General features: G+C 47.0%; 1 protein-coding gene across 1 annotated transcript; it reads left to right on the forward strand.

The window, feature by feature from the left end:
- The first annotated feature begins 5153 nt into the window (after positions 1 to 5153).
- TMCO1 (transmembrane and coiled-coil domains 1) lies at positions 5154 to 25389 on the forward strand. The gene is made up of 7 exons (XM_066555233.1): positions 5154 to 5286; positions 6382 to 6459; positions 9800 to 9859; positions 13284 to 13330; positions 13906 to 13973; positions 17496 to 17640; positions 25062 to 25389. Exons 1-7 carry the CDS (start codon positions 5217 to 5219, stop codon positions 25158 to 25160), a joined length of 567 nt encoding a protein of 188 aa, XP_066411330.1. The 5' UTR covers positions 5154 to 5216; the 3' UTR covers positions 25161 to 25389.
- Positions 25390 to 25478: the final 89 nt, after the last annotated feature.

A 25478-nucleotide genomic window follows, 5' to 3' on the forward strand; every position in this document is an offset into this window, starting at 1 on the left:
TTCATCCCACACCACGGTGGCCCCCGGCAGAACCTCCATTATTTGTGTCCCACGCTGGCCAAGGAGGCCAAGGGCATCCTGGCCTGCATCAGCAACAGTGTGGCCAGCAGGACCAGGGCAGTGACCGTCCCCCTGTGCTGGGCACTGCTGAGGTCGCGCCTGGAAAACTGGATTCAGTTTTGGGCCCCTCACGACAAGAAGGAAATTGAGAGGCTGGAGTGTGTGCAGAGAAGGAACAGAGATGGGGAAGGAAGGCTCGGGGGGCTCAGCCTGGAGAAAAGGAGGCTCAGCAGGAGGTTTATTGCTCTACACCTGAAAGGAGGTTGTGGCCAGGTGAGGGTCAGCATTTTTCCCCCGTGTAACAAGAGATAGGGCAAGAGGAAATACCCTAAACTTTTTCCTAGGTTTGGGTGGGTAGGTTGGATATTAGGAAAAATTACTTCACCCAAAGGGTGGTCAGGTGTTGGAACAGAGTACCCAGAGAAATGGTGGAATAATCACCATTCCTAGAAATGTTCAAGAACCAGACAGATGTGACATTTAGGGACACTGTTTCATGGTGAACAGTGCTAGGTCAATGGTTGGACTTGGTGATCTTGGAGGTCTTTCCCAACTGTAATGACTCTGTGATTCTCCCACCCAGGCCCTGGTCCTGCAAAGCACTCATCTATTATTATTATTATTATTATTATTATTATTATTATTATTATTATTATTATTATTATTATTATTATTATTATTATTATTAACCCAAATCCAGGAATAAAAGTTGTGCTTGTGTCTTTGGCAAATGGGATCTGTCTGGGAAGAGCTGTGAGTGCTCTGGAGGCCAGGATTCAAAGTCAAAATGACCTCAACAAAATGGAAAAAGGATTGGCAATACGTAGGGTGCAAGTCTACGCAGACAAATGTGATATGATCCATGACAATGTGAGATAGCAGCCTGCTGGTTAGCCAGGCCTTTTACAGATAAAGATCTGGTGTCGAGTGGATCAAAGAATCAATTGGTGATGCCCCGTGAAGAAGGCAAACATCCCATTGGGGCATAGAAACATCCACAGGTGTCGTGCTTAGAGAAAGGTGAGGCCTGGTGGAGAGACTCCAGTGGGGACTCAGGAACAGCCCAGGGTCTGGCTTTGTAGGACTGCAGGACCCATCCATGTTTAGTCAGGGGAAGGTCTCTGCTGCAAACAACTAAATAACTATTTAGTGCAATACAACATCTGCTGGGCTGGAAGGCTGTGTGGACATGATAACCATTTCCAAATACATCAAAGGCTGCCACAAACAGAAAGGGAATACGTTTCTTTTACCCTTAGGGACTAAAACAAAATGTTGCCAGCTGAACACTGTTACAAAGAGAATTCAGGCACATTTTCTAGGGTTGAAAATGGTTAAATCATAGAAAAGGTTGTTTAAGGAGAGTAAGGACTTTTAAATCTAGGATTAAAAAAAAAATAATAAAGAAAAAACAGTAGACATGCTCCTGTATGGAAAGTGTTCAATAGTGCTGATCCTGCTTTGGGGCAGGAGCCAGCCCAAGCAATGCCCCAAGGTTCCTCCCAGCCCTGTTCAGAGAGGATCAGAACTCTCACTCAGGTTTCTGACTTCCCACTTCAACACAGCAAAGCAGGTGTGGAGATGTTTGCAGACAGGTGCCATGTCCCCCATCCCACAGGATGTGAGAGAGGATCCCCTCAGCAGCCCTGACCCCTCTGCCCACTGCTCCCAATTCCTCTCCAGCAGTGCCAGGGGAGACTGGCACTGCATGCAGCCCCTGCCAGGGAAGGAAGTGCTATATATGGATGAGAACTTCCTGCAGGGATGAGTTCCCGTGGATTTCCATGGCCCTGTGCCAGTTTCCAAGCACTGGCCATGGGCACAGCTCCTGCACACCCCACTGGGACCCAGGAGCTATTCACAGCTCTTCTTTCTTACCCCAACACTGACACACAGTTCTATGTGGATGGCAAAACCCCCTCAGGAGAGAGAGAGCTCCAGGTTCCTGGGTTCTCCTCCTGCCTGCCATCACTGCTGCCCTGCCTGGGGACAGTCCAAACCAACCCTCTGCTGTGCTGTTTCAGGCTGTGCTGCCCAGCTTGAGCTTCTCTGGAAGATGCCCATCATGGCATTTCACCTCCAGGGGAAAATGGACTTGTCCATTTGACCACTGGACATGTGGCTGGAGCTGACACACTGCAGGGGAAGGAGAAGTAAATGCCTCTTGGAGGGGGTTGAGCTCAGGATACCCAAGACTCTGTGCTTTTATACAGAGCACAGGAGAACTTGCAAAGGTCAGGTTAATGGCTCTTTCAAAACCAGGCCAGGGCTGTGACCTAGAAGTGAACCAAATGCAAGTCCCAGTTAGTTTCAGATGGCACCTTTCCTCAAAACTGAAAATTTTACACACCCTTTTACTGGCTGCTGGTCACTAGCACACTGTGCAAAGCAACTGAACCTTTTGTTCAGTTTAGGCTTGGAGACTTCAGTACGTGAAACCTACTGGGATGATGTGTCTCTCTAATCTGGTTTCAAGGTTGCCTCCATAAATATTACCACTTCTATATCTAGAATGTTTGTGGACTACACCAGCCCCTGACTCGTGAAACCAGTGCGATGTATTATGCAAATGCCTTCCTTTTTCTCATATCCCAGGCTGGTAGATCAAACCAGACTGCACCCAACTCTCATCTGTCCTTTACACATTGATCAAAGCACAAGAATGCTGTTTTGAAAAGGAAATACCATTGAGGGTAATGTGCTGTGTGTTGTCTGTAAAAAGGATCTGCTGATAAGGATCCCCGTGTGATTCAAAGTGACAGGATGAAATTACAAAGAGCCTGTTGTCACCTCTACCTCCAGTTCAAAGCATGAACCCTGCAGAGAAAAGAGGTTCATGGTTCACTGACCATCTCCTCCTGACCTGCATCTGCCAAAAAACCCCACTCAGTATCAATAAGTGATACCATGTGAATAATTTCCAACAGCAGCATCTGAGAAACGATTTCAAAATACTGCTTTGATAGATGCTGATGCATCTCACAGCCAGGAATGTCAGGGAGCTCTAAAGAGAGGGAGAGAGGGTGGAGGATGGCACACAGCACAGGGAACTGCACGAGGTGGCACAAAATAAAACAGAATCACAGAATGCACTGGCTTGGAAGGGGCCTTACAGCTCATCTCATTCCAAGCCCCCTGCCACAGGCAGGGACACCTTCCACTATCCCAGGTTGCTCCAAGCCCTGTCCAACCTGGCCTTGGCACTTCCAGGGATGGGGCAGCCACAGCTTCTCTGGGCACCCTGTGCCAGGCCTCACCACCCTCACAGGGAAGAATTTTTTCTGTATATCACAAATCCTTCTGCATCACCAGCTGTCAGCATCTTGCTGCTGCTCACCCCAAACAGAAACATCCACCCTCAGCTCCATCCCTGTCTCCCAGATGGCTCTGAATCCTGTTTTGCTGACATCCAGTTCTCAGTTTTGCCCTGATGTGGCAGGAGGTCCCCTGGACATGGTGCTAGGACTTTTCCCACCTCCCAGTGACGTCTGACACAGCCACCTGCACACAGGTGGCTCTCTGCTTTCCTTGTGTGCCTGTCCCCAGGCTCAGAGAGGTTGTTTGCTGTCTGAGCTCACACCTCACTCGCTGTCTTCTTCTCTTTCTGCATGCTGTGTTTAATTTAAGGGCGGTAGATTTTTTCCTTTCCCTGTTTTTCACTCAACTCTGCCCCTGTAATCCCACAGTGCACTTCTGTCACCAGCAGCAAACTCCTCTGTTACGTAAGGACAGGCACAACCTGCCCCTCCCTGCCTGCCCTGTTTCCTTTTCTGTATTTCTGCTTTCTAGGTCTCCTCACCCCATTACAACCCATGGGTTTGGTCTAGTTCTGCTGCTCCAGGTGTAATTGCTGGAGCCTCAATAAAAGTCAATTTGTCTGCCAAATCCTTGCTGTCATTGCACTGGCCTCATTAATGCACTTCATATGCCATCCCTTCCATGAATATTTTACACACACGAGCAATGGGAGATTTGATTCCCTGTGAATCAGAGAATGCTGTACTCCTCTGCTGCCTGTACAAGGGGTGTGTGAGACAGCAACAGCACCTGGTAAAGGGCAGGCAGCAATATTCCTAAATATTTGATCCCAGAAAGTGCCTCCTGGTGAGATGCACTTACAGGCTGTTCACAGAATCACAGAATCCTAGAATGGTTTGGGTTGAAAGTGTGAAAAATGTGTATTTTATGATTGGCTTTTCACAAATATTAAAATGAATATTATATGTGTTATGTTAGAAAGTGATGCTGTATTAATTTTTAGTAGTGTGTTAAATATAGTTTTAGGGTACAACATAGTGTTAAAATAGAAACTATGCTATGTAGGATACTTTTTTCCAAAAGAAAGGACTCGCAGTGAGATAGCAGCCACAGAACACCTGAATCTTTCAGAGAAAGAGAATTTTTTTTTCCATTATCAGAATAAATGAACTTCTTCCTGCCTCGATCAGCCATGATGACACCATTAGGATTGAGAGGAAGAAGCTGACACTGCCCAGACAGAATCCTGTGTTTGAATGGAATTTATGCATCATGAATGAGGTGTATGAATATGCAACAGGCTGTTGTTTTTAAGGGTTAATCCTCTGTTAACGTGGGTCCTTTTTCGGGCTTATTTTGCCCAGAAAAAGGTACCTGGACCTCCGTAACTCTTTGTTTCTATTGTCTTATATTGTTCTAATCCAAACTCTCCAAATTATTATTACTCTATTTATATTACTATTTTTATAACCATTTTATTACTACTAAACTTTTAAAGTTTTAAAAACAAATGTTTGGCGTTTTTCACAATGGCCTATTCCCACCGAACAGATTCTGTGAATCTGAATCGCGGCCCGATGTGCGGGGCTTGGCCGGGCCGCGCCAAGCGCCGACCCCAGACCCCGCCATGACAACGAGCCGCCCTCACGCCGCCGGAGGGCGGGGCCACCGCCGCTACCGGTAGATTGACAGCCGCCTCGCCCAATCAGAGCAGCGCCCGCCGCGCATTCCCCGCCCCTCGCCCTTCCCGTGGCTTCTCGCGGAGCCGGCGGCGCCAGCCGGAAGTGCAGGTGGTCGCTTCCGGGCGTTGCTAAGCAACGAGGGGCCGCAGCTTCCGGGTGGCGGGTGCACTTCCGAGTGCGCGGCGGCGTTGCCGGGTCGGGGGTGGCGGCAGCACCATGAGCACCATGTTCGCCGACACCCTCCTCATCGTGTTCATCTCCGTCTGCACCGCGCTGCTCGCCGAGGGTGAGCCGGGCGGGCCGCTGCCGGCAGCTCCCGGCAGCGGGGCAAGGGGAGGGAGGCTGTGGAACGGGGCTCGGGGTCAGCCGAGGCTCCTCACGGAGAGGGCGGCGGGGAATGGCCCCGGTCAGCGCTGAGTTGCGGTGCGGAGCGCTGGGAGCTGGGGCTGTTCTCTGCAAGAGGGAAGGAGGGAGGGAGGGAGGGAGGCTGTTGGGAGGTGAAAGACGAAGGAGTGGTTCCCCCATAGCTGTTGTGGGAGGATATGAGGGAATCGCCTGGCCTGGCAGTGATGGTGACTTCAGCTGCTGAAAAAGGGTTTTATATGTCACTGGTTGGAACAGGGACAGATTTTTAGGGAAATGCTGCATAGGTGTCTTGTGGGGTAGTCACAAGTCCCAGGTCCCGTTTCTGGTGTTGGGCTGTATCCCTAAATCCCCTTTTTAACCCCTGTCCCCACATTCATCCCACACCTGCAAAACAGGTTTATCAATACAAGTAAAAACTAAAAACCTGTTTTAGTTTTATACCTACAGCTCATTTCATGGTTTATTTTCCACTTCCATTTTTCATGGAACTTGGAATGGGGGTTTGAGGGGAAGGGATGGTGTGGTTTGCTGGTGCTCTGTGCTCCCTTAGCTGGGTTCTAATGGGGTTAAAACTAAAAACTTGTTTCAGTTTTACACCTATAGCTGGTTTCATGGTTTATTTTTATTTTCCACTTCCATTTCACATGGAACATGGAACTTGGAATGGAGATTTGAAGGGAAGGGATGGTGCAATTTGCTGGTGCTCTGTGCTCCCTTAGCTGGGTTCTAATGGGGTTAAAACTAAAAACTCGTTTCAGTTTTACACCTACAGCTGGTTTCATGGTTTATTTTTATTTTCCACTTCCATTTCACATGGAACATGGAACTTGGAATGGGGATTTGAAGGGAAGGGATGGTGCAGTTTGCTGGTGCTCTGTGCTCCCTTGGCTTGGGTTCTGGCAGAACAGGGGTTTTGTAGACATAAAGTTTAATTGCTGCAGGGTTTGCTCCCTGCCACCAGCGTTGCTGCAGGAGGTTTTTCCCTGCCTGGCTCCTGGCTGAGTGTTTGTTTCAGGTATAACCTGGGTGCTGGTCTATCGCACAGACAAATACAAGAGGTTAAAGGCTGAAGTGGAAAAGCAGAGCAAGAAATGTAAGTACTCACCAGGGGCTTGTTTCTGTCCTTAATCTGTTGTTTGTTTTTTTTTTTTCTGGAAGAAGCTCAGCCAAAGACCTTTTGCCTTGTGTAAATTGCCCCTCCTGTCTGAAATAAATGTCTGAAGTACATTCAAAATGTCTGAAATGTTCAAAAATGCAATTTCTGCCTTTCAGGGGCAAAGAGGAGAATCTGAGGGCTGTAGAAATAAAAAAGTAGGGTTGAATAATGAATACCATGAGGAAAAACTATTTTATGTCAAGGTTAAAAGTGGTGATTGGTGGTGGGGGGTGAGTAAAGACAAAGCCATCATAAAAAGGTCTGACCAATCAGCTGATGTAAAACCAAATTATCCTAATGTAAACTGGAAGCAAATATGTTAGGAAACTTTAGGAAATAAGTTCATTTCATAGAGAGGAGGTCTGGGAGGGGGTAAACAAAGTGTGAGGGGAGAGGGGAGCTGAGGATGAGCAGTCAGATCTGCATCAAATATTGAGAGAAATGGTGAACAGGAGCGTGGATTGTTTAAATGGACCTGTCTGTATCAGAAGCCAAATTTCAGATGAGAAATTCTGCCCAAGTTACAGCAGTGGGAGACAGAAACAGCACAGGAGAGCTGGGGCCAAAGCAGAGCTGGTTTTACCTTACAGATATCTCATGATGGTGTCAGTGCTCTTTAATGCTGGGAGAACAACATTATCACACACTGCTCTTTGCAGCCCAGCTTATTCCTCCTTCCCCTGGGCAGTCTGAACCCAGGAGTTGAAGTGCAGCCGTGTTTGTGTCACAGCTCCCACAGTTTTTCGGGCTTTTGTCACCACAGCAGGAGCAGATGGGGATTGCATCCCTGCCTGCCTCACTTGAATCCCACTGCTCCTGTGTGTGGGATGGAATGAGCCCCAGAAGAGCAACTTAGAGAAGGAGTTGAAAGCCAGCTGCAGATTTAGTGTCCTCTTGTGTTTGTGCTGCTCAGTTCCAAAAGCAGTTAGCAGGGCTTAATCTCTGGGGTTTAATGACTGCTGAAGGAGTTGAATGCTGTTTGCTTTTATAGCTCTCCTGGTGTCTAGGCTCTCATCTGTGAAGGGAGTGATGAAGGGTTCATGTGTCTCAATTAATTTCTGAGCTTCTTGTTTGATTCCCCACCCCCAACAACAACCACAAAAAAGGTGAAGCTGAATGAAGAGTCAGTAAAAATTCAGCTTTGCTTTTTTCCCTTCCCCTCTTGTGCTGAGGACAGCTGGCTGACCTGAAGGCTTACAGCTTGCCAAGTGGACCACTTGAGCCACACCTTTCAGCTGTTATCTAACACATCTGAAACAGGAAAAAACACATTGGAGACCTTTAAGCTCTCCCGTGAGAGCCCTAGCAGATCCTTAGGATTTGCAAAAACAAAGGGGCTGGGCAGTGTGCTTGAGCAGACATTGTTACTCCTTAATTTCATCTCTTCCTGTCCTCTCCTTCCTCGGGAGAGGCTCAGCCTGGCCTGAGGCTGCTGCAGGGATTGTTCTGGGTGAATGTAGGGCTCAATGGACAGGGCTGAAAGCTGTCCCTGGAATTTCTGATTTGTTGGTGTGGATGTTCCCACGGGCAGCCCTGAGGGAACTGGGGCTGGCAGCTCCTGGGGCTTGGCATGAGTTTTAACAGCACTGCCTAGAGTCTAGAGCTGGGGCTGTGGGGTGATGGGGTTTCCAGCTGGATTTGGCACAGGGAAGGTTTTGGAGACAGCATCCTGTGAGCCCTGGGTGCATTGTGGCATCTGACACCTCTCCAGTATTCCCTGGGGACACAAGCTCCCTGTACCTCCCTGCCCACCAGAGATCCTCTTGTTCCTTGGGAAAAACAATTGTTTCTCACTCTGTTGCCATGGAGGGATGATGTTGAGGTGACTTGTCTGGGCTGATGAGATTTTCTGAGCAGTTGTGACTGACTCACAGGCGTTTCTAAGGCAGCTCTACAGATCCTGGTGTGGCTTGGAAGGTTGGCTGCCTTCATTTCCCCTGGGCTGTGCAAGCAGGGCTGTGCTGAGCTGTGCTCCACCAGGGAGGGCAGCCCCAGCACTCAGGGATCTGTGAGCTCACAGTGAGCCCAGGCTCTTGGTTTGGGATATGGTGTGACCGTGTTCACAGGGGTCCCAGGATGAGGGAAGAGATGAGGATCTGACTCCATGTTTCACAAGGCTGATTTATTATTTTATGATATATATTATATTAAAACTATACTAAAAGAGTAGAAGAAAAGATTTTATCAGAAGGCTGGCTAGGGATAGAATAGCAAAGAATGATAACAAAGGCTTGTGGCTTGGACTCTCTGTCTGAGCTAGCTGGGCTGTGATTGGCCATTAATTAGAAACAACCACATGAGACCAATCCCAGATGCACCTGTTGCATTCCACAGCAGCAGATAACCATTGGTTACATTTTGTTCCTGAGGCCTCTCAGCTTCTCAGGAGGAAAAATCCTAAGGAAAGGATTTTCCATAAAAAATGTCTGTGACAGATATGGTACCTGCACTTTGCATAAATACAGAGAGTTTAAAGTAAAAAAGGATGTTAGACCATGGTCATGCTTCACCATCCTTGCTTTCTGGAGTACTCTATCTTGAATGAAAATGTCTCTTGCTTCCTGGAAAAGCCCTTTTTGCTGTGCCAGAACCTCCTCTGCAGCACATTTGCTGTGTTCCCATGTCCCTGTGCTGGCTCTGCTGCCCTGCCTTGCTGCAGTGGTGGTTGGTGGCAGGTGCTCAGTGCATGTCTCATGTGGGGTTTTAGTACCTTTGACCTTAGGCTTCTGCTTTAAAATATTGGAAATGCTTCAGTGCTAATGAATTGAAGAATGGAGAGGCTGTGGCTGCCTGCTTGGACAGCATTTCCCCTGAGAATGCCTGCCTGTGAAGAAGGGATGTAGGAGAACACAGACTTTCCTGTATTCTGCTTCCCACTGCAGATAATCAGGAGCAGAGCTTGCCACAAAGCTCTTTTCATCCCACTTGCTGAATCAAAAGTACTGTCTGATACTAATGACAAATCAGCAAGGGTGGCTTGAGCCAAATTTGTCCCCAGACTGCTCAGTCCACAGTGCCATGGGCTCTTGACAGAGTTCAAAATTAACCCTTTAAATATATTTGTATCTTGTCCAGGGTTTTGAATTTTTTTTTTTATTATTATGAAGTGATTGGTGTAGGTAGTTAATAACTTCTTGATTCTGAACATGTTCTCAGTCCTACTTAGCTGCTTTTTGTGCCCCTGTTCTGCAGAGGACTAAAATGTTCTGTTTGGTGTGTGGAAAAGGTGTGGTGGTATCACTGTGCAGAAATGATGGAGTATCTTTTCATTTTGCAGTGGAAAAGAAGAAGGAAACCATAACTGAATCAGCAGGCCGACAGCAGAAAAAGAAGATAGGTAAGACTGGCACCTCAGGAATGGTGGAGAGTTGAGAAACTGATGGAAGTGATTATCCTTTCCTTCCTTTCAAGACTATTTCTTCATTTGCCTTACTCTTCCAAGCAGGAGACAGCCAGCCTCCTGATGGTTTTGGTGATCACTGGGAGGAGCAGCAGCTCTTGCTGAGCTCCCTGACTTTTCCTCCCATTTTAGCCCTGATATCTATGGCTGTTACTAACTTCAGCTGTCAAAGCTCTTTGCTGCAGTGCATGGTGCCTTGCTGTAGCTGTAGAACTCAAATTATGATTTTTTTTCCCCTTCATTTGAACACTTTAGAGCTGAAGATGTTCATGTTAACTATAACCATGCTTAGGTAAATTTCAATCTTGATAAATCAGTTTTACTCAATTTTGGGCAGTGATTTATTTTTCCACTCTTTTTCATTGTCAGTAAGCTGAATTCTTTCTGGGTTAGGGTAACTCTTTAAGTACTGAACTGAGCAAGAACAAGGTAAAGAGATGTTTAAAGTTTTTAGGAGGATCTGCCATCGCAACGTGCAGCAAAGCTCAGTTAAGTTATTACAGAGATCGTGGCAGGAACATTTTTGAGAGCTCCTGGGAGTTGGTTTCCTCATTCCTCTGTAACACCAGGTAGCTGGATTAGTCATTTGATCTGTACAAAGCTTGGAAATTATAAACACATCTTCAAACAGCTCTTCCTAGGTAGAAAACCTGTTGTCGTTAGATTCCTGAAGGGACAGGAGCCAAAATGCTTCCTCTTGTGCATTTCAGTTCTTAATCTTGACTAATCCCTGCGTGGGATGAGCACTGCTTGGTGGAAAAGGCAGCTTTGAAAGTGACCATATGCACCAACTGCAGATAACATTAAATAAAGAAAGGGTGACAATGACTTTTTTGCAGGGCACCATCCGAGCTGTGTTCCTAGCAGACAATATTTGACTTGTGCTTGGACTAAACCAATAAACAGTAGAATCTGAGGGCTTCAGATGCTCCACCAGTTTTTATACACTGAAATAATCTTGTTTTGCAGATGGAAAACAAAGCACAAAGGGACAAAGATCAGAACTTAGGAAACGACCACTGATTTTGTTTGCTGTGATGCTTGCTGGCCAAGCCTAAGATTCTGATAATGATTTTTTTTTCTCATTTTTTTAACAAATGCTGCATAACTTCAGTATTTCATTTGTGTTCAGGCAAAGATGAATTCTTGGTGTTCCTGAAAAATCAGACCCTGAATGTCACACTGGACTTCCAGAAAATGACTCAGGGCTGTTCAGTTGAAATCTCTGATCTCAGTAACTTACTGGATGTCAAATCATTCTGCAAGATGGGGCATTGTTGTCACAGCAAATCTACTTGTCCTGGAGTTCTTCCAAGTTCTACCATTTTAGTTAACAGAAAATAAATATTGAGCTGAGGCTTTATGGATAAGTAGCAGCTGTGGTACAGACCTGCCTCAGTTGCCATCTGTTCTGCACACAGAATAAGACAGGAGGTGTGTAGATGATACTACTTGGTTTCATAAGGCATGAATCATGCCTGTGCACAAGGAGGTAGGGGGAAAGTAGCTTGGGAAGGCTTAATTTGGTGTTTCCTACTTAAAAGCCTTTATTTTAAACTCTAAAATGAATGGATTGTCACATTTTGTCTAGATCACCTTGGGCACTGCTGGAACAGGACACCTTTAGCACTGGTGTAGCATTCTGTCATTTCAGTTTAAAGGGATGATTTGTTACTTTAGACCTTGCTGCTGCTTTCTGTGTCCATGTGCTTCTGGAAGAAAGGACAGTGACATTCCCAGGAGTGCACACGAGTGCTGGATGGACAGAAAACTAAAACAAAATAAAAAACCCCAGTCCTGGCAAATCTCTATCCCTGTATCCTCATGGTTTGTGTTCCAATGAGCAGAGTAAGATGATTTTGGACTCCAGGGAGCTGCTTGGTAACCCAGTCCTCTTTCTGTGTGCCTTTTCCCTGCTGTAAACTACCCAGCAAAGTGCTTAACAGGCTGTTGATGTGTGATTTGGGGAGGAATAGAGCAATAAGTTGGTAGATCAGCCAGAACATACTCATTTTGAACCCGTAGAAATAGGTGAGAGCCAGGTCAGGTATACTGAGCAATCAGAGCTGTGTTCTTTCCTCCCTGTAACCTTTAGCCCACCTAAATAGATGGTTAATTATGCAGCAGAGGGGAAAAAACAAGTATTTGTGCCAAATGTAATTCCTGAAGAGCTGGCCTGTGCTTGCTGAAATGTCCTAGGACACAACTTTCTACCTTGCTCAGGAAACAGGTGTCTGAAAGGTTCCTGCCAGAGGGGATGGCTTGTGGTTAGGAGCAAGTGGAAATAGCAAAGAGCCTTCTGAGGAATTGGTAGGGGTGCTGCTGTTGCTTTTCATAACAGTATCTGTGAATCCCTGTGCTCAGCAGGGGCTTGGGAGAAAAATTTTGGAGTTTCTGAGCTGTGGTACTGAAAGTTTCTGATACTGAAAGTTTCTGGTGCTGAAATTTCAGTGGGGATCCCTCAAAGTTCCCATGCTGGATAGGCCTTGGCAGTCCTTCTGCATCCTCCCCTCTTCACTGATGCTGTTCTTTGGGTATTCCTTCATTGTCCACATCCTTACTTCAGCTGGCTGTTGCTTCCCAGCCCCTCTGGATCCATCCAAAGCATGATGGGGATGTGGGACAGGAAAGGTGACAGATAGTGGATGATGCTGAAGGCCAGAGCAGCCCTCCAGTGAGAGTCATGGAAAATGCCCTCTTGAAAATCTGAGTGTCTTTGAAGCCTGTGGTGATTTAAGGACAGACTAAATTTCCATAATATTTCCTGCAAAGCACAGTAATACACTCATTACTGAATTTCATGTAGGAAATCTATTTCCTCTTTGGAGAATCTCCTAGGTGTGAGAAGAGTGCAAAATTCATTATTAAGACCAGCAGGGTTTTGACATTGCTGAGGTGCAGCTCCCAGCTCTGTGCGTGGTTTTCCCTTTGGAAACCTCCAGAAGGAAATCCTCACTTATTCAATATATTTATGATGGTGTGCAGCAAATGGATCACTGCTCCCTTTGGGACCTGTGGTAGAGGGGCACTGTTTTTGTTTCCTGGCAGCAGTGCTCATGCTCCTGTGTGACTTGGTTGAGTTAGCAAATCTCACATTGGGTGCATTTCTTTCAAAAGTGCTGAATGTGTGATTCCAGCCGCCTCCTCTCTTTGTGCCTGACTTGCTGCATGTTGCTGTGCTGGAAAAGCAGTTGGCTCTGTGGAGTTTTTCACTTTCTACTGTCTGGCAAAGAGAGCTGGAGTTGATTTTGGAAGTGTTATTTGTTTGGAGAGCCAAAGAGGTTAAGTTTTCCTGGAAATGAAAACACTCTGGTTTCTAGGTTGACATAACTGATTATAACTGTTGGTTTTGTCTTTCCAGAGAGACAAGAAGAGAAACTGAAGAATAACAACAGGGACTTGTCAATGGTATGAACATTTAAAGCCAGTTCCCAGCTGCTGGAGACTTCAGTCAGTTTCCCAACAGAAAGACTTTGTTCAATTGGCAAACAAAGCTGCCTTTCCTCTGGAAAGGTCCTTCTGGATTTTCTCTAATAACTAGAGATTTTAGTTTGAGCCACAGAGTTACTGCCTCATCTCATGCCAAACCTTAGCTATTTTCATCTTTATATGTCTCCATGATGTTTTTCAATGTAGAATTAATTTTTGTGGCTCCCTCTAACTTTGGTCATTGCAATGATCCCTTGCTGGGATCCCCTGGGAATCCCCCTGGTGGGTTTTATAGGCTTAAGGAAAAAATAAAACCAGCCTGTGCAAGGTGACAGGACAATTCTTGAGCACTTTCTGGTTTTGTCTCCCTGCAGCAGCACTTCCCATCAGTCTCCTGGGGGCTTCTCCTGTCATTTTCACAACCCCTCTGTGTCCTGGGCCATCCTTTTTCCCTGTTGATTTCAGTGATCTGTACAAAGCCTGTTTTTAAGGGTGTGAGATTGTAATACCTCAGTGTGGGCCTGTTTTAAATCTCTCTGACTTTCTGCTTGCAGGTTCGGATGAAATCCATGTTTGCCATTGGCTTCTGCTTCACTGCCTTGATGGGAATGTTCAACTCCATGTAAGTATCAGCTTCCTGCATTGTTTCCTGAAATTTTTATGGTGAACATATTTTCTACCTTCCCTTCATCACTTGAAGTGTTGACAGTGACATTGTCCAGGCAAGAACCACAAATAAATAAATAAATGGATTCATATTTCATCTGAAGAAGTGGTAGTTTGGTCATCACATACACTTTCTGCTCTAAAGGGAACATGGAGTACTGAGCACAACCAAACTGAACAAATTGCATTCAGTCTAGACACAGCTTTAATATCTTTTCTGCATGGGAATATCCTGATTAGGGCAAGTTTGGTGCATGTCAGGCAAACATCTTCAGTCTTCAGCTGCTTTGGCTTTGCTGTGATGGTGTGACCAAAGAGTGTTCTTGCAAACAAAACTGGGTCAGCTCCCTTGCCCTTAGAAATGAGCTGTAATTGCAGAGTTTGTTGTTGCCCTACTTGAGGAAATCAAGAGTCCAGATATAAACAGGTCCAGGCATAGGCTCCAAGCTTAATTTGTTTTAAAAGTGTCCTGGGAAGGGTGTAGTTAAAAAAACAAACAGACAAGAAACCCCAAACTGGTTTGCACAGTTATAGACAGCTTTGTTTCAAATATGCAAATCTGAAAGGCTGTGCTTGGCTTTAAAAACTTGATTCAATTGAAATATGAACTGTTGGCTGTTAAATCTGAAGATGACATGAATATTGTTAGGATAACCTTTAGGAGGCTGCTTGATATCTGGGAAATATCCTTGCCCTGCAAACAGGAATTTACATTCTTGGGCACCAAAGCCTTTGGCTTCTGTGCTGGCAGTCCCCAGGATACAGTCAATTGTTATTTTACTGGAGATCTGTGGGTGGATAAATTGCAAACATGGGGTAACATAGTAACAGAAATGCCACTGTGTGGATCCTTTATTTATTCAGCTTAGTCAGACTTCAGCATTCTGAGCAGAGCAAAGCAGCCCAGCACTGGGGGATTTTAAAATTTGGGTTCAGTCTTGAGTCAGTGATGTCTCATTTCACTGCAGGGCTGGAGGTGCATCATGAGCAATGAGGGCTCTGAGGGAGCATTTGTAGGGTTGCACTTGAGACCTCCATGTGCTTGCCTTGCTCTTTGGGTACAATACAAACACCAACACCTGCCCCTAAAGTAGACTGAAAAACAAACTAAAAATGCTTTACCCCACTGTGCCCTCTTTCCTAGAGGGGGAAGAGGCAGTTCCTCTGAGCATTCTGTGATGAACAAGTGCTACAGAATTGTAAGTTTGTTAACAACTTTGGGAAGGGGTTGATTTGGGTTAAATTCCATATTGTTCCTCCTTCCATAGATATTAAAAAAAAAAAGGTAGAAGAAACCAATAAACTTCTACTAAGTTTACTTGTCTTGTTCCTCTTTTGAGGATTCCTGCCCACAGAGACCATGCTGCTGAGCAGATGATGTCAGCCTTGGGGCCTATCTTTTATTTAACTGCCTCTTTCCTTAGAGGCAATCTGAGCAGCAGGAGCATCCATGGAGGCACTTGTGGGTGTGGCAGGAAAAGGAGGAAAAGGGTGGCTGACACCTGCCATGGCTGTGGCCACGTTTGCTGCTTTTCCTGTTCTTGAATGAGTTCATGGCTGTTGGGGAAAGAAGGAGTAGGAATTGTGTGGAAGCAGCACCCTTTGGACAGGTACTGTGCAGATGCTGCTCCTCTGCCTGAGCACCTCCCCATTGCCAAGTGCCCCCTTGGCCAAACTGGAAATCACTGGGATGGTTTCCCCTGTCATTCCTGGAGTGCCAGCAGTGCTGGGGCAGCAGGTTGGAAGTGCCAGCAAGGCTGGTTTAAACCCAAAGAGCAAAATGCTGTGCTCAAGAGAAACAGCTGAGGGACTCTTGTGGTTTAAAAGGTTCATTATGGCAGTGAGATTCTGCAGCAGCAGTGGCCTCCAAGCCACCAGGGATTTCAACTGGGGCACAAATTACCTTCTGTGTGTCTCAATTTTCTCTTGCCAGGAACTTTTTAATGCAATCACTCCCCTGCCTTACTCTAAGAGTTGTGCATTCTGGTACCTCTTAATAACTGTGAAAACCTGCTGGAATTCAAAGCAGGTACCTGAGGGTGCTACTGCTGAAGTACTTGTCATTCTCCCAGCAGGAATAACGCAGAATTTGAAGCCACTGGGGGATGTTGCAGGGAGATAAACATCCGTTCTGAGCTCTTTTGCCAAAGTGCCTGTGAGATGTAAACAAAGTTGGCGTGTGTTTGAGCCGTGGCTGTGTGAATGCATCTCCACAGGAAAGAAAGCTCATTTAGGATCTCTTGAAACAAGAAACACCTGTTCAAAAATCAGCACATGCAGAGAAAATAACATCCAAATATGCACATGCTGATGAGGCATCATACACATCTACATCAAAAGATTGGGTTGACTGGTCTGGCTTGGGAGAAATCTTTGCTAACTGGCCAAAATTCACACTCTGCCTGATGCCCTGGAATGTGGGCCTGGAGGGATTCCAGGAGCAGGATATGTGCTGGGAATATGCAGTATCATCCTGCCCCTGCACTGCCTTCATCTCCACCGACAAACTGGGGCTATCAAGTGTTCCTTGATGGCTCTCCTGTGCATCCTGAGGAGCACAGCTGCTCCAGGGAAGGAAAAGGTGTCTTTGATTTATGCTGTGGTTTAAAACATGCTGTTTTGCTTGAAGCAGAGGGTCTGTCTTGTTGCAGTAACTGCAGTACAGCAGGGTGACAGTCATTCATCTTTTATTGAAGTGCTGACTGTGCTCTGAGAAGTGATCTGCTAAATCTGACTTGGAAATAAAATGCACCAGAAAACTGCAAAACAGTGAGATTTCATGAACCAGCAGCTTGTCCAGTTGATCACTTAAACCACTAGGAAACACTTTGATTATGGTAAAAGTGTTCCTGAGGGAGTCCTACCCTGTGGAGGGCTTGGAGAGAGAGACGTCTTTATCCTCCTTGTGTGACTGTGTTCACAGGGGTCTCAGGTTGAGGGAAGAGACAAGGATTTGACTCCATGTTTCAGGAGGTTTGATTTATAATTTTATGATATATATTACATTAAAACTATACTAAAAGAATAGAAGAAATTATTTCATCAGAAGGCTGGCTAAGAATAGAATAGCAAAGAATGATAACAAAGGCTTGTGGCTTGGACTCTCTGTCCGAGCCAGCTGGGCAATTCCTGTGGTTAATTCTAATTGATTGGCCATTAATTAGAAACAGCCAACATGGGCCAATCAAAAATCTACTTGCTGCATTCTACAGCAGCAGATAATCAATGTTTACATTTTGTTCTTGAGGCTTCTCAGCTTCTCAAGAGGAAAAATCTTAAAGAAAGGGTTTTTCATAAAAGATGTCTGTGACACTCCTTGGTGCAGTGTGTGGAGAGGGGCTGGAGAAGGCAGCAAGGCCTTTCAGCCTTCCCTGTGGTCTTACCTGCTATGCTGGCCTGTTGAAGATGCTCACTTGTTCTTGCCATATCCCAAAGCTCCTTGCTGTCTCCAGGGGTGATGCAGTGCTCTCTTTTGCAGATTTGATGGCCGAGTGGTGGCAAAGCTTCCATTTATCCCCCTCTCGTACATCCAAGGTCTCTCCCACCGCAACCTCCTGGGTGAGGATTACACTGACTGCTCCTTCATCTTCCTCTACATTCTCTGCACCATGTCAATCAGACAGGTGAGTACACTTTCCCTGGAGCAGGGAAGGCATATATCTTCATCCAGGAAGAGGAGTGGTGCACGTGTAATCTTGGATCTGTGTGTGGTTTCTGTGTTTGTCTTCATTCCTGTGCCTCATATTCAAAGCAGTTCTAGGTTGGGATCATTAAAATCGCTGTCCTGGATGGGTCTGGAAGATTGGCTGGAGGCTTGCACCAGGGCTGTGGGACACAGTTGGCAGAAATGGATTCCTGGCCTGTGTGATAACTTTGTTATCCCAACAAGTTATCCATACCAAGAGATTGTCTCCATCAGAAGCTGATCTAAATCCTGCTCCTTAATAATTATAACTTTTACAGCAATATGTGCATCTTTACAAACAGCAGCATCTTTAGGGGAAACTTTCTAGGTGGCTTGCAGCTCTGTAAAAGTTTCAGCAGTCCATAAAGTTGCTAGAAAAGTGAGGAAAGAGTTAAAGCTGCTCTTTTGGGTTTGTCCTTCCTATTTTTGCTGGCTGCCTGATTTTTTTCAGAAGTTTAAGAACTGTACCTTTGGTGTCAGGTCTCTCCCAGCATTAGGGATGTGGCACAGAGAGGGGTCTGGTATGGTAGCCAAGAGCAGGCTCCACAGAGCTCTCCAGCAAAGCTCCATAGTCCCACCTTTTGGAAGAGGAACCTGTTCATGAAGGTTCACTGGCAGCTCAAGTGGCAGAATGGCTGGGGAGGACAGGAGGGCTTTCTCAGTGCAACAGGAAGTGTGTTTTGTTTTCCACTTTCCCCACAGGGTGTTTGGGATAGGTTAATATACTCTGGATGAATGCTGGTGTAAGTAGCTGCAAATTACCTTCTCTTCTGTATTCATATTTCCCTTTTCTTTGATCCACTTCCTGAATTCTTGCTGCTTTTCTCCTTAACCCCCTTGTTGCTTTTCCTCAGGGGTGCCAAGGAAACTCAGACTAAGGGACTTAGACATAAAGCAGATCAGCAAAGGGAGGTGGTGTGTAATGCCAGGAGTTGGGCTGAGCTTGATGGAGCAGCTCCTTGACAGAGTTCTTTAGTCACAAAGTGCATGCTGGTGGATAGAATTCCCCATAGCCCTTTGTATTGGGCTTGTGCTGAAATGGATCCCAGATCCCTGTGCAAAAGCAGATAATGAATTGCAGAATCATTTATGCTGAAAGGAACATCTGGGGGTTCATCTGGGCACCCCTCTCCCCAAGCAGACCCAGCTTCACCAAAGGCCAGGCAGGGGCTTCCTCACTGCCTTTGCTGCAGGACAAACTTTCACTTCCCAGTGGCTAGAAAAGGGTTTTCTGCTTTGAAAGCACTGAGACATACTGAGCTCTTAAGTTAACCTTCCAGAATTCTGGAATTCTGGTCTGATGCTGTTCTTTCAGGCAATCTTGGCTGGTACTGCTCTGTGTTCCCAGTTACATGGAAAGTCCTTTCTTTTCAGTGTTGCAGATTATGATTTGGGTTGACTGGGGAATTCTCTTTCTAAAAAATCCCTCATTTGTTTTGTCCAAAAATATAATTCCTGTGGTTAATTCTAATGCTGGGTATTTCCTGATGTCTTATATGATGAAATTTGTGGGCACCATGAACTGAGGGGCAGAAATGCCAAGCTCTTTGCAGTGGGTTGAGCTTTCCATAAAACTTCTGGGAAAAAAATTGCCCTTATGCTTGAGAGTTCCTTATGATGTCCCTGTGGAGGAGGAGGAGAGTGAGTTTATTGCTCTGGAGAAGGGTGTGAGACTGCAATCTGCATAGTGCTGCATTATCTACGTGATCATGGTTAACAATTCCTGCACTTCTCCAGCTGTCAGGCAGCTCAGCTCCTTCCTCCTTGCTGCTCCAGGGAAGGGCAGGGACACCTCAGTTTGCACAAGAGGTCAGAACTGAAGCTGTGATTGCTGCTGGCATCCTGCTCATGGCTTTATTGCCATTTGAAAGAACTTAGGTGATAACAGCATTGGGAAGAGCAGAGCTGTGACAGGCTGGGGGAGAGGGCAAGAAAGTAATTAAGGGCTTAAAATGGTGCCAGAGACTTGCACTTCGTGCTTTCAGTGACCTTGGAGGTGAAGGCTTTGTGAGCCTTTGTATTTCACTGTGTGCAGAAGGGGAAATCTTGCCAGGTTGGCTTTGAAACAGGTGCTGGCCCAGGGGAAGACAAGTGGTGGTGTGGGAGTTGGTGTCTGGCTTGATGCAGCTGACACACAAGGAGGAGTGCAGATGTACCAAAATCAGGGAAAAGGTTGTGAACAAAGAAAGGAGGCCACAGTCCCTCAGTCTTTCTTTAAATCCTGTAGCTGCCTGTGAAACCATCAAAGACAGGGAAGAGAGATGTTCCTGTGGAGCTCAGAGGTAGAGCAGGAACTCGGGTGTGTGTGAAAAAACAGCAACCTGGTGGGAAATGCAGGGGAGGCTGCCTGGGCGGTGATTAAAGTGACATTAGTGGGACAGGCAGGAGCAGCATCAGGGACTCTCTTCATGTGGGGGTGAGAAACTCTTCAAACACTGACTGGGAAGCTTTGCTGCCTGTGACCTGGCCAGCATCTCCCAAAATAGTCACCTCGCCGTGAGTAACTTCCTTTGCGCTGTTCCCAGCTCTCCCTGGCACGTAAATCCTGTCCCCCAGTTCCTCCTGCCTTCCTGTTTGGAGAGAGGAGGGCTGCTGGGAGAGGCCTTCCAAGGGTCCTTGAGCTGTTGGGTTTTCAGCTGGGAAAGTCTGCTCTTGGGCTGGGTGGGAGCTGCAGTGTCAGGGTTACATCCTCTGTGGCTGCTCCTGGTTCTGAGCTCCCAGCCTTCACCTGTGCTGGTTGGGAACAGGGATGTGCTGCTGTTCCTGGGCTGTTTGCTGCTCCTCACTTCCTTTTCACACACATCTGAACTGTAGATTAGGCTGCTTCTCACCAAAATGTATTCCCAGTGGGAAGGGGAGCCAGCAGTTATCCCTGCTGCCAGGACTGTGCTTTCCCACAGAGCCTGGTCCTAGGGCAGGGAGCTGCTTGCTGCCTTGTCTGAGGTCCCTTCTGGGTTTGAAGACCACAGCAGGAGCAGGTCCCCAGGAGTAGCAGCATCTGCAAAGTACCTGTCCAAAGGGTGCTGCTTTGGGAATACATTTTAGTGAGAAGCAAAAAAAAAAATCACCAAAAATCACCAAATGTGGGAAGGGGAGCCAGCAATCATCCCTGCTGCCAGGACTGTGCTTTCCCACAGAGCCTGGTCCTAGGGCAGGGAGCTGCTTGCTGCCTTGTCCAAGGTCCCTTCTGGGTTTGAAGACCACAGCAGGAGCAGCTCCTGTGCTTCCTGCAGTCATTTGAGGGAAGACCAGAAGAGCTCAGATGAGGGATTTGGATCCCTAAATATTTACTCTTCCCTCCTTGCTCCTGAGGGTGATGATCATGCTAGTGTTGGAAGCAGGCTCAGCAGATTTCCTTGTCCAGTGTGGCCCACAGCAGACAGGACAAGGTTTCTGCTGGACCCTGCCCCATCTTTGGTGTCTCCAGGTGTAGATTTCAGGATTGCTGTCCAGCAAAACGTGCTTTGGAGCTGGTGTGTGATGCCTTCTGCCTTCCAGAGCAGGGGGAGACTGCATGGAAGGGTAATGCTGGACAGTGTCTGTAGTCTGGAATTCAGACAGACGACTTTAGCACCTCTTTCTCCCTGCCAGAAGGAACGGGGAGGAGGCAGTGCACGCTTCCTTGGTGCCATGGATCCCTGCTGGATCTCTGCTCCGCGGGTGAGCCGCTGGAGGCTGACAGGACACGGCTCCTGCTGGCTCTGCAGCACCCTCTGGTGTGCTTGCTCTGCCCCTTGGCTGCTCCTTTCTGTCCGTGCCTTGATCCAGGAAGCACTGCGGGGAACCAGAGCAAGGAGTTAATGCTCTCATACACATTCAATTGCTGAACATCAACCAGTGGCTGGTTTATGTATGCCATGGGCTAAACGTGATGTAATTCCTCTTCTTCTGTTCCTTGTGTGTGGGTTGAAGCCTTGCTTTTCATAATCTCCAGCTGAAATGAACCTCGATTTTATCTTATTTTAGCTACTGCGGAATTGCAAAACTATCTGCTTTTTCCCTTTTCCCCCCCCCCCATTTCTTCCCCCCCATTTCTTCCCCCCGCTTTTCCCCCCGCTTTTCCCCCCGCTTTTCCCCCCGCTTTTTTCCCCCCCCATTTTCGCCCCCCCATTTTCGCCCCCCCATTTTCGCCCCCCCATTTTCGCCCCCCCATTTTTCCCCCCGCTTTTTTCGCCCCCCCTTTTTTCGCCCCCCCTTTTTTCGCCCCCCCTTTTTCGCCCCCCTTTTTCCCCCCCCTTTTTCCCCCCCTTTTTCCCCCCCCCTTTTTCCCCCCCCCTTTTTCCCCCCCCTTTTTCCCCCCCTTCCCCCCCCTTTTCCCCCCCCTTTCTTCCCCCCCTTTCTTCCCCCCCTTTCTTCCCCCCCTTTCTTCCCCCCCCTTTCTTCCCCCCCCTTTCTTCCCCCCCCTTTCTTCCCCCCCCTTTCTTCCCCCCCCTTTCTTCCCCCCCTTTCTTCCCCCCCCTTTCTTCCCCCCCTTTTCTTCCCCCCCTTTTCTTCCCCCCCTTTTCTTCCCCCCCTTTTCTTCCCCCCCTTTTCCCCCCCCTTTTTTCCCCCCCCTTTTTTCCCCCCCCTTTTTTCCCCCCCCTTTTTTCCCCCCCCCTTTTTCCCCCCCCTTTTTCCCCCCCTTTTTCCCCCCCCTTTTTCCCCCCCCTTTTTTCCCCCCCTTTTTTTCCCCCCTTTTTTTCCCCCTTTTTTTCCCCCCCTTTTTTTCCCCCCTTTTTTTCCCCCCCTTTTTTCCCCCCTTTTTTCCCCCCTTTTTTTCCCCCCATTTTTTTCCCCCCATTTTTTTCCCCCCATTTTTTCCCCCCCATTTTTTCCCCCCATTTTTTCCCCCCATTTTTTTCCCCCCATTTTTTTCCCCCCATTTTTTTCCCCCCATTTTTTTCCCCCCATTTTTTTCCCCCCATTTTTTTCCCCCCATTTTTTTCCCCCCATTTTTTCCCCCCCATTTTTTTCCCCCCCATTTTTTTCCCCCCCATTTTTTTCCCCCCCATTTTTTTCCCCCCCATTTTTTCCCCCCATTTTTCCCCCCCTTTCCTCCCCTTTTTTTCCCCATCTTTTCTGCTTTTTCCCCCCTTTTTTCCCCCTTTCCCCCCCTTTTTGTTCCTTCCCCCTTTCTTCCTCCCCCTTCTTCCCCCCTTCCCTCCTCCCTTTTCCCCCCTCCCTTTTTCCCACCGTTTCCCCCCCCTCTCTTTTTTTCCTTTTCCCCCCCTTTTTCTTCTTTAGTTTATTCTCCTTCCATGATAAATAAGCTCAAGAGCTCTGTGCCTTGCTGTCTGACCTTTCCTGACAGTTATTTTGGAGAGGACACTCAGGTTTGAAGAGAATCCTTCCTCTTTTTGTTGTCTTGATAGCCAGCCCTCAGGTGGTGACACAAGGAGGACACAGTTGTTTTCTTCTTTCCCCTGTGTCTCACTGCAGGAGCAGCATCTTGAGCTTGACTCCCTTACAGTGAAGGAGGATGAAACTGAAAGAACTGAGGGCTCTTTGTAGTTGCACTGTTGTGAAATTTAAAAGAAATTTCACAAAAATCAAGAAAAACATTCACATTTAAATATTTTGCTGTGATTTTTTTTTTGCTTATGCCTGGCTCTGCTAATTAGCTCTTCCCCTGTTTGTTGTTTTCCACTGGAACACCCTGCTCAGATGCAGATGAGGTCATCCCAATAGTCAGGTTTTGGGGTTTGCTCCATATGTCCTGTTATCCTGCACTGTCTCCAGTGCCCCATTGTTCTGTGTGCACAACAATTAACAGGCATTCCTGTTAATTCTGGGCCTAAGCTCCTGACTTGCACTTGGCACATGCTCTGGTTGCCATGCTGCTGTCCCAAATTCCAGCTGCATTAGGAGGCTCCAGCTCCCATGGCCGGCACCAGCAGTGCTTTCTGGAATTTGGGAAAACCCAGGGCTGCAGAGTCTGCCCATGAGCACTGCTGGGAACCTGCACTGCAGTTAAATTGCAATGGTATTTTATGGAAATAGGGTGTGTAAAGACAGCTGGCTGTGGGGTGTGTAGCTGAAAATGGGAAAGAATCATTGTCCAAAATATGGATTTGGTGTTCAGGGGCTTTTGTTGGGCTTTTGTGGGGAAGAATGGCCCAGCCATTCTTGTCTGGCTCCATGCTGAGCTGCTTGAGCACATAGGAAGAGAGGTTCAATATATGATGGATTTAGACTATGTGGGTGAGAACCTGAATCTGTTGAAACAAGTGGGGAGGTTTTACTTGTGCTGCTGGAGAGAGTCCAGCAGAGGCCACAGAGATGATTTGGGGTCTGGAACATCTCTAAAGAGGAGAGACTACAGGAGCTGGGCCTGTTTAGTCCAAAGAGAAGACCGAGAGGGAATCTTATCACACGAATATCTCAAAGGTGGGTTTCAAGAAGATGGTGCCAAAACTCTTCAGTGGTGCCCAGCAATAGGATGAGGAGCAGTGGCCATGAACTAAACAAGTTCCACCTCAGTGTGAGGAAGAAATTCTTTCAATGAGGGTGGCAGAGCACTGGAACAGCTGCCTAGGGAGGGTGTGGAGTCTCCCTCTCCAGACACATTCCAAACCCACCTGGATGTGTTCCTGTCACCTGCTCCAGGTGACCCTGCCTTGGCTGGGGTATTGGACTGGATGATGTCCAGAGCTTTCCTTCCAACCCCAGATGTTCTGTGAGCAGAGTCGGGATTTCTTGCTCTTTGTTTCCCTTGCTGTGAAAAATTTGTATTGATCATTGGCTTTTTGTGAATATTCAAATGAATATTATATGTGTTATGTTGGAAAGTGATGCTGTATTAATTCTCTTAAGGAGTGTGTTAAATATAGTTTTAGGTTATAACATAAGGTTAAAATAGAAACTATGCTATGTAGGATACTTTTTTCTAAAGAAAGGACTTGCACTGAGATAGCAGCCACAGGACACCTGAATCTTTCAGAGAAAGAGAATTTATTGCTCCATTATCAGAAGAAATGAACTTCTTCCCGCCTCGCTCAGCCATGATGACACCATTAGGATTCAGAGGAAGAATTTGACACTGACCAGTCAGAATCCTTTGTTTGAATGGAATTTATACATCATGTATGAGGTGTATGAATATGTAACATGCTATTGTTTTTAAGGGTTAATCCTCTGTTAACGTGGGTCCTTTTTCAGGCTTATTTTGCCCAGAAAAAGGTACCCAGACATCCGTAACGCTTTGTTTCTATTGCCTCATTGTTCTCATCCAAATTATCCAAATTATTATTACTCTAATTATATTACTATTTTTATAACCATTATATTACAATTAAACTTTTAAAATTTTAAAACCTAGTGGCTGGCGTTTTTCACACTTGCCACCCTCTGACCTGCCGTGCTCTCTCGTTGCTCCTGCAGAACATCCAGAAGATGCTCGGCCTTGCTCCCTCCCGGGCTGCCACCAAGCAGGCCGGAGGCTTCCTTGGCCCCCCACCTCAGGCAGGGAAGTTCTCCTGAAGCACAGCCCTCACGGGAAGCCTGGCCAGTGCCACAAGCCTGCATTGGGGAGGTGACAACAGGGATTCTGCACCAGGCATCACCCGTCTGAACCCCGGCTATGCAGTATTGACGCCATCATCCATTCCGAGGGTTCCACCAGCAGTTGTTCGTTCATCCAACCAAGAAACTTCTCTCGGAAGATAACGCGACCTTTGTTTCTGAGTAATAAACGGCATGGGCATGTTAATTTATGTTAAGAACGTCTCTTAATTGGGTGCTGGGGATCGGGCCCGGCTGCCTGGCGAGCGGCACGCCCCGGGCGGGGCGGGCCCTGAC

Source organism: Molothrus aeneus, chromosome 9 (genome assembly GCF_037042795.1).
Source record: "Molothrus aeneus isolate 106 chromosome 9, BPBGC_Maene_1.0, whole genome shotgun sequence".
NCBI classification, from domain to species: domain Eukaryota; kingdom Metazoa; phylum Chordata; class Aves; order Passeriformes; family Icteridae; genus Molothrus; species Molothrus aeneus.

What these genes read in the sequence shown, in the direction of transcription:
- TMCO1 (XM_066555233.1), top strand. Translation starts at nt 5,217, where the DNA reads ATGAGCACCATGTTCGCCGACACCCTCCTCATCGTGTTCATCTCCGTC. An exon ending in CACCGCGCTGCTCGCCGAGG is followed by an intron (nt 5,287 to 6,381) that starts GTGAGCCGGGCG and finishes TGTTTGTTTCAG; the next exon opens with GTATAACCTGGGTGCTGGTC. An exon ending in GCACCATGTCAATCAGACAG is followed by an intron (nt 17,641 to 25,061) that starts GTGAGTACACTT and finishes TTGCTCCTGCAG; the next exon opens with AACATCCAGAAGATGCTCGG.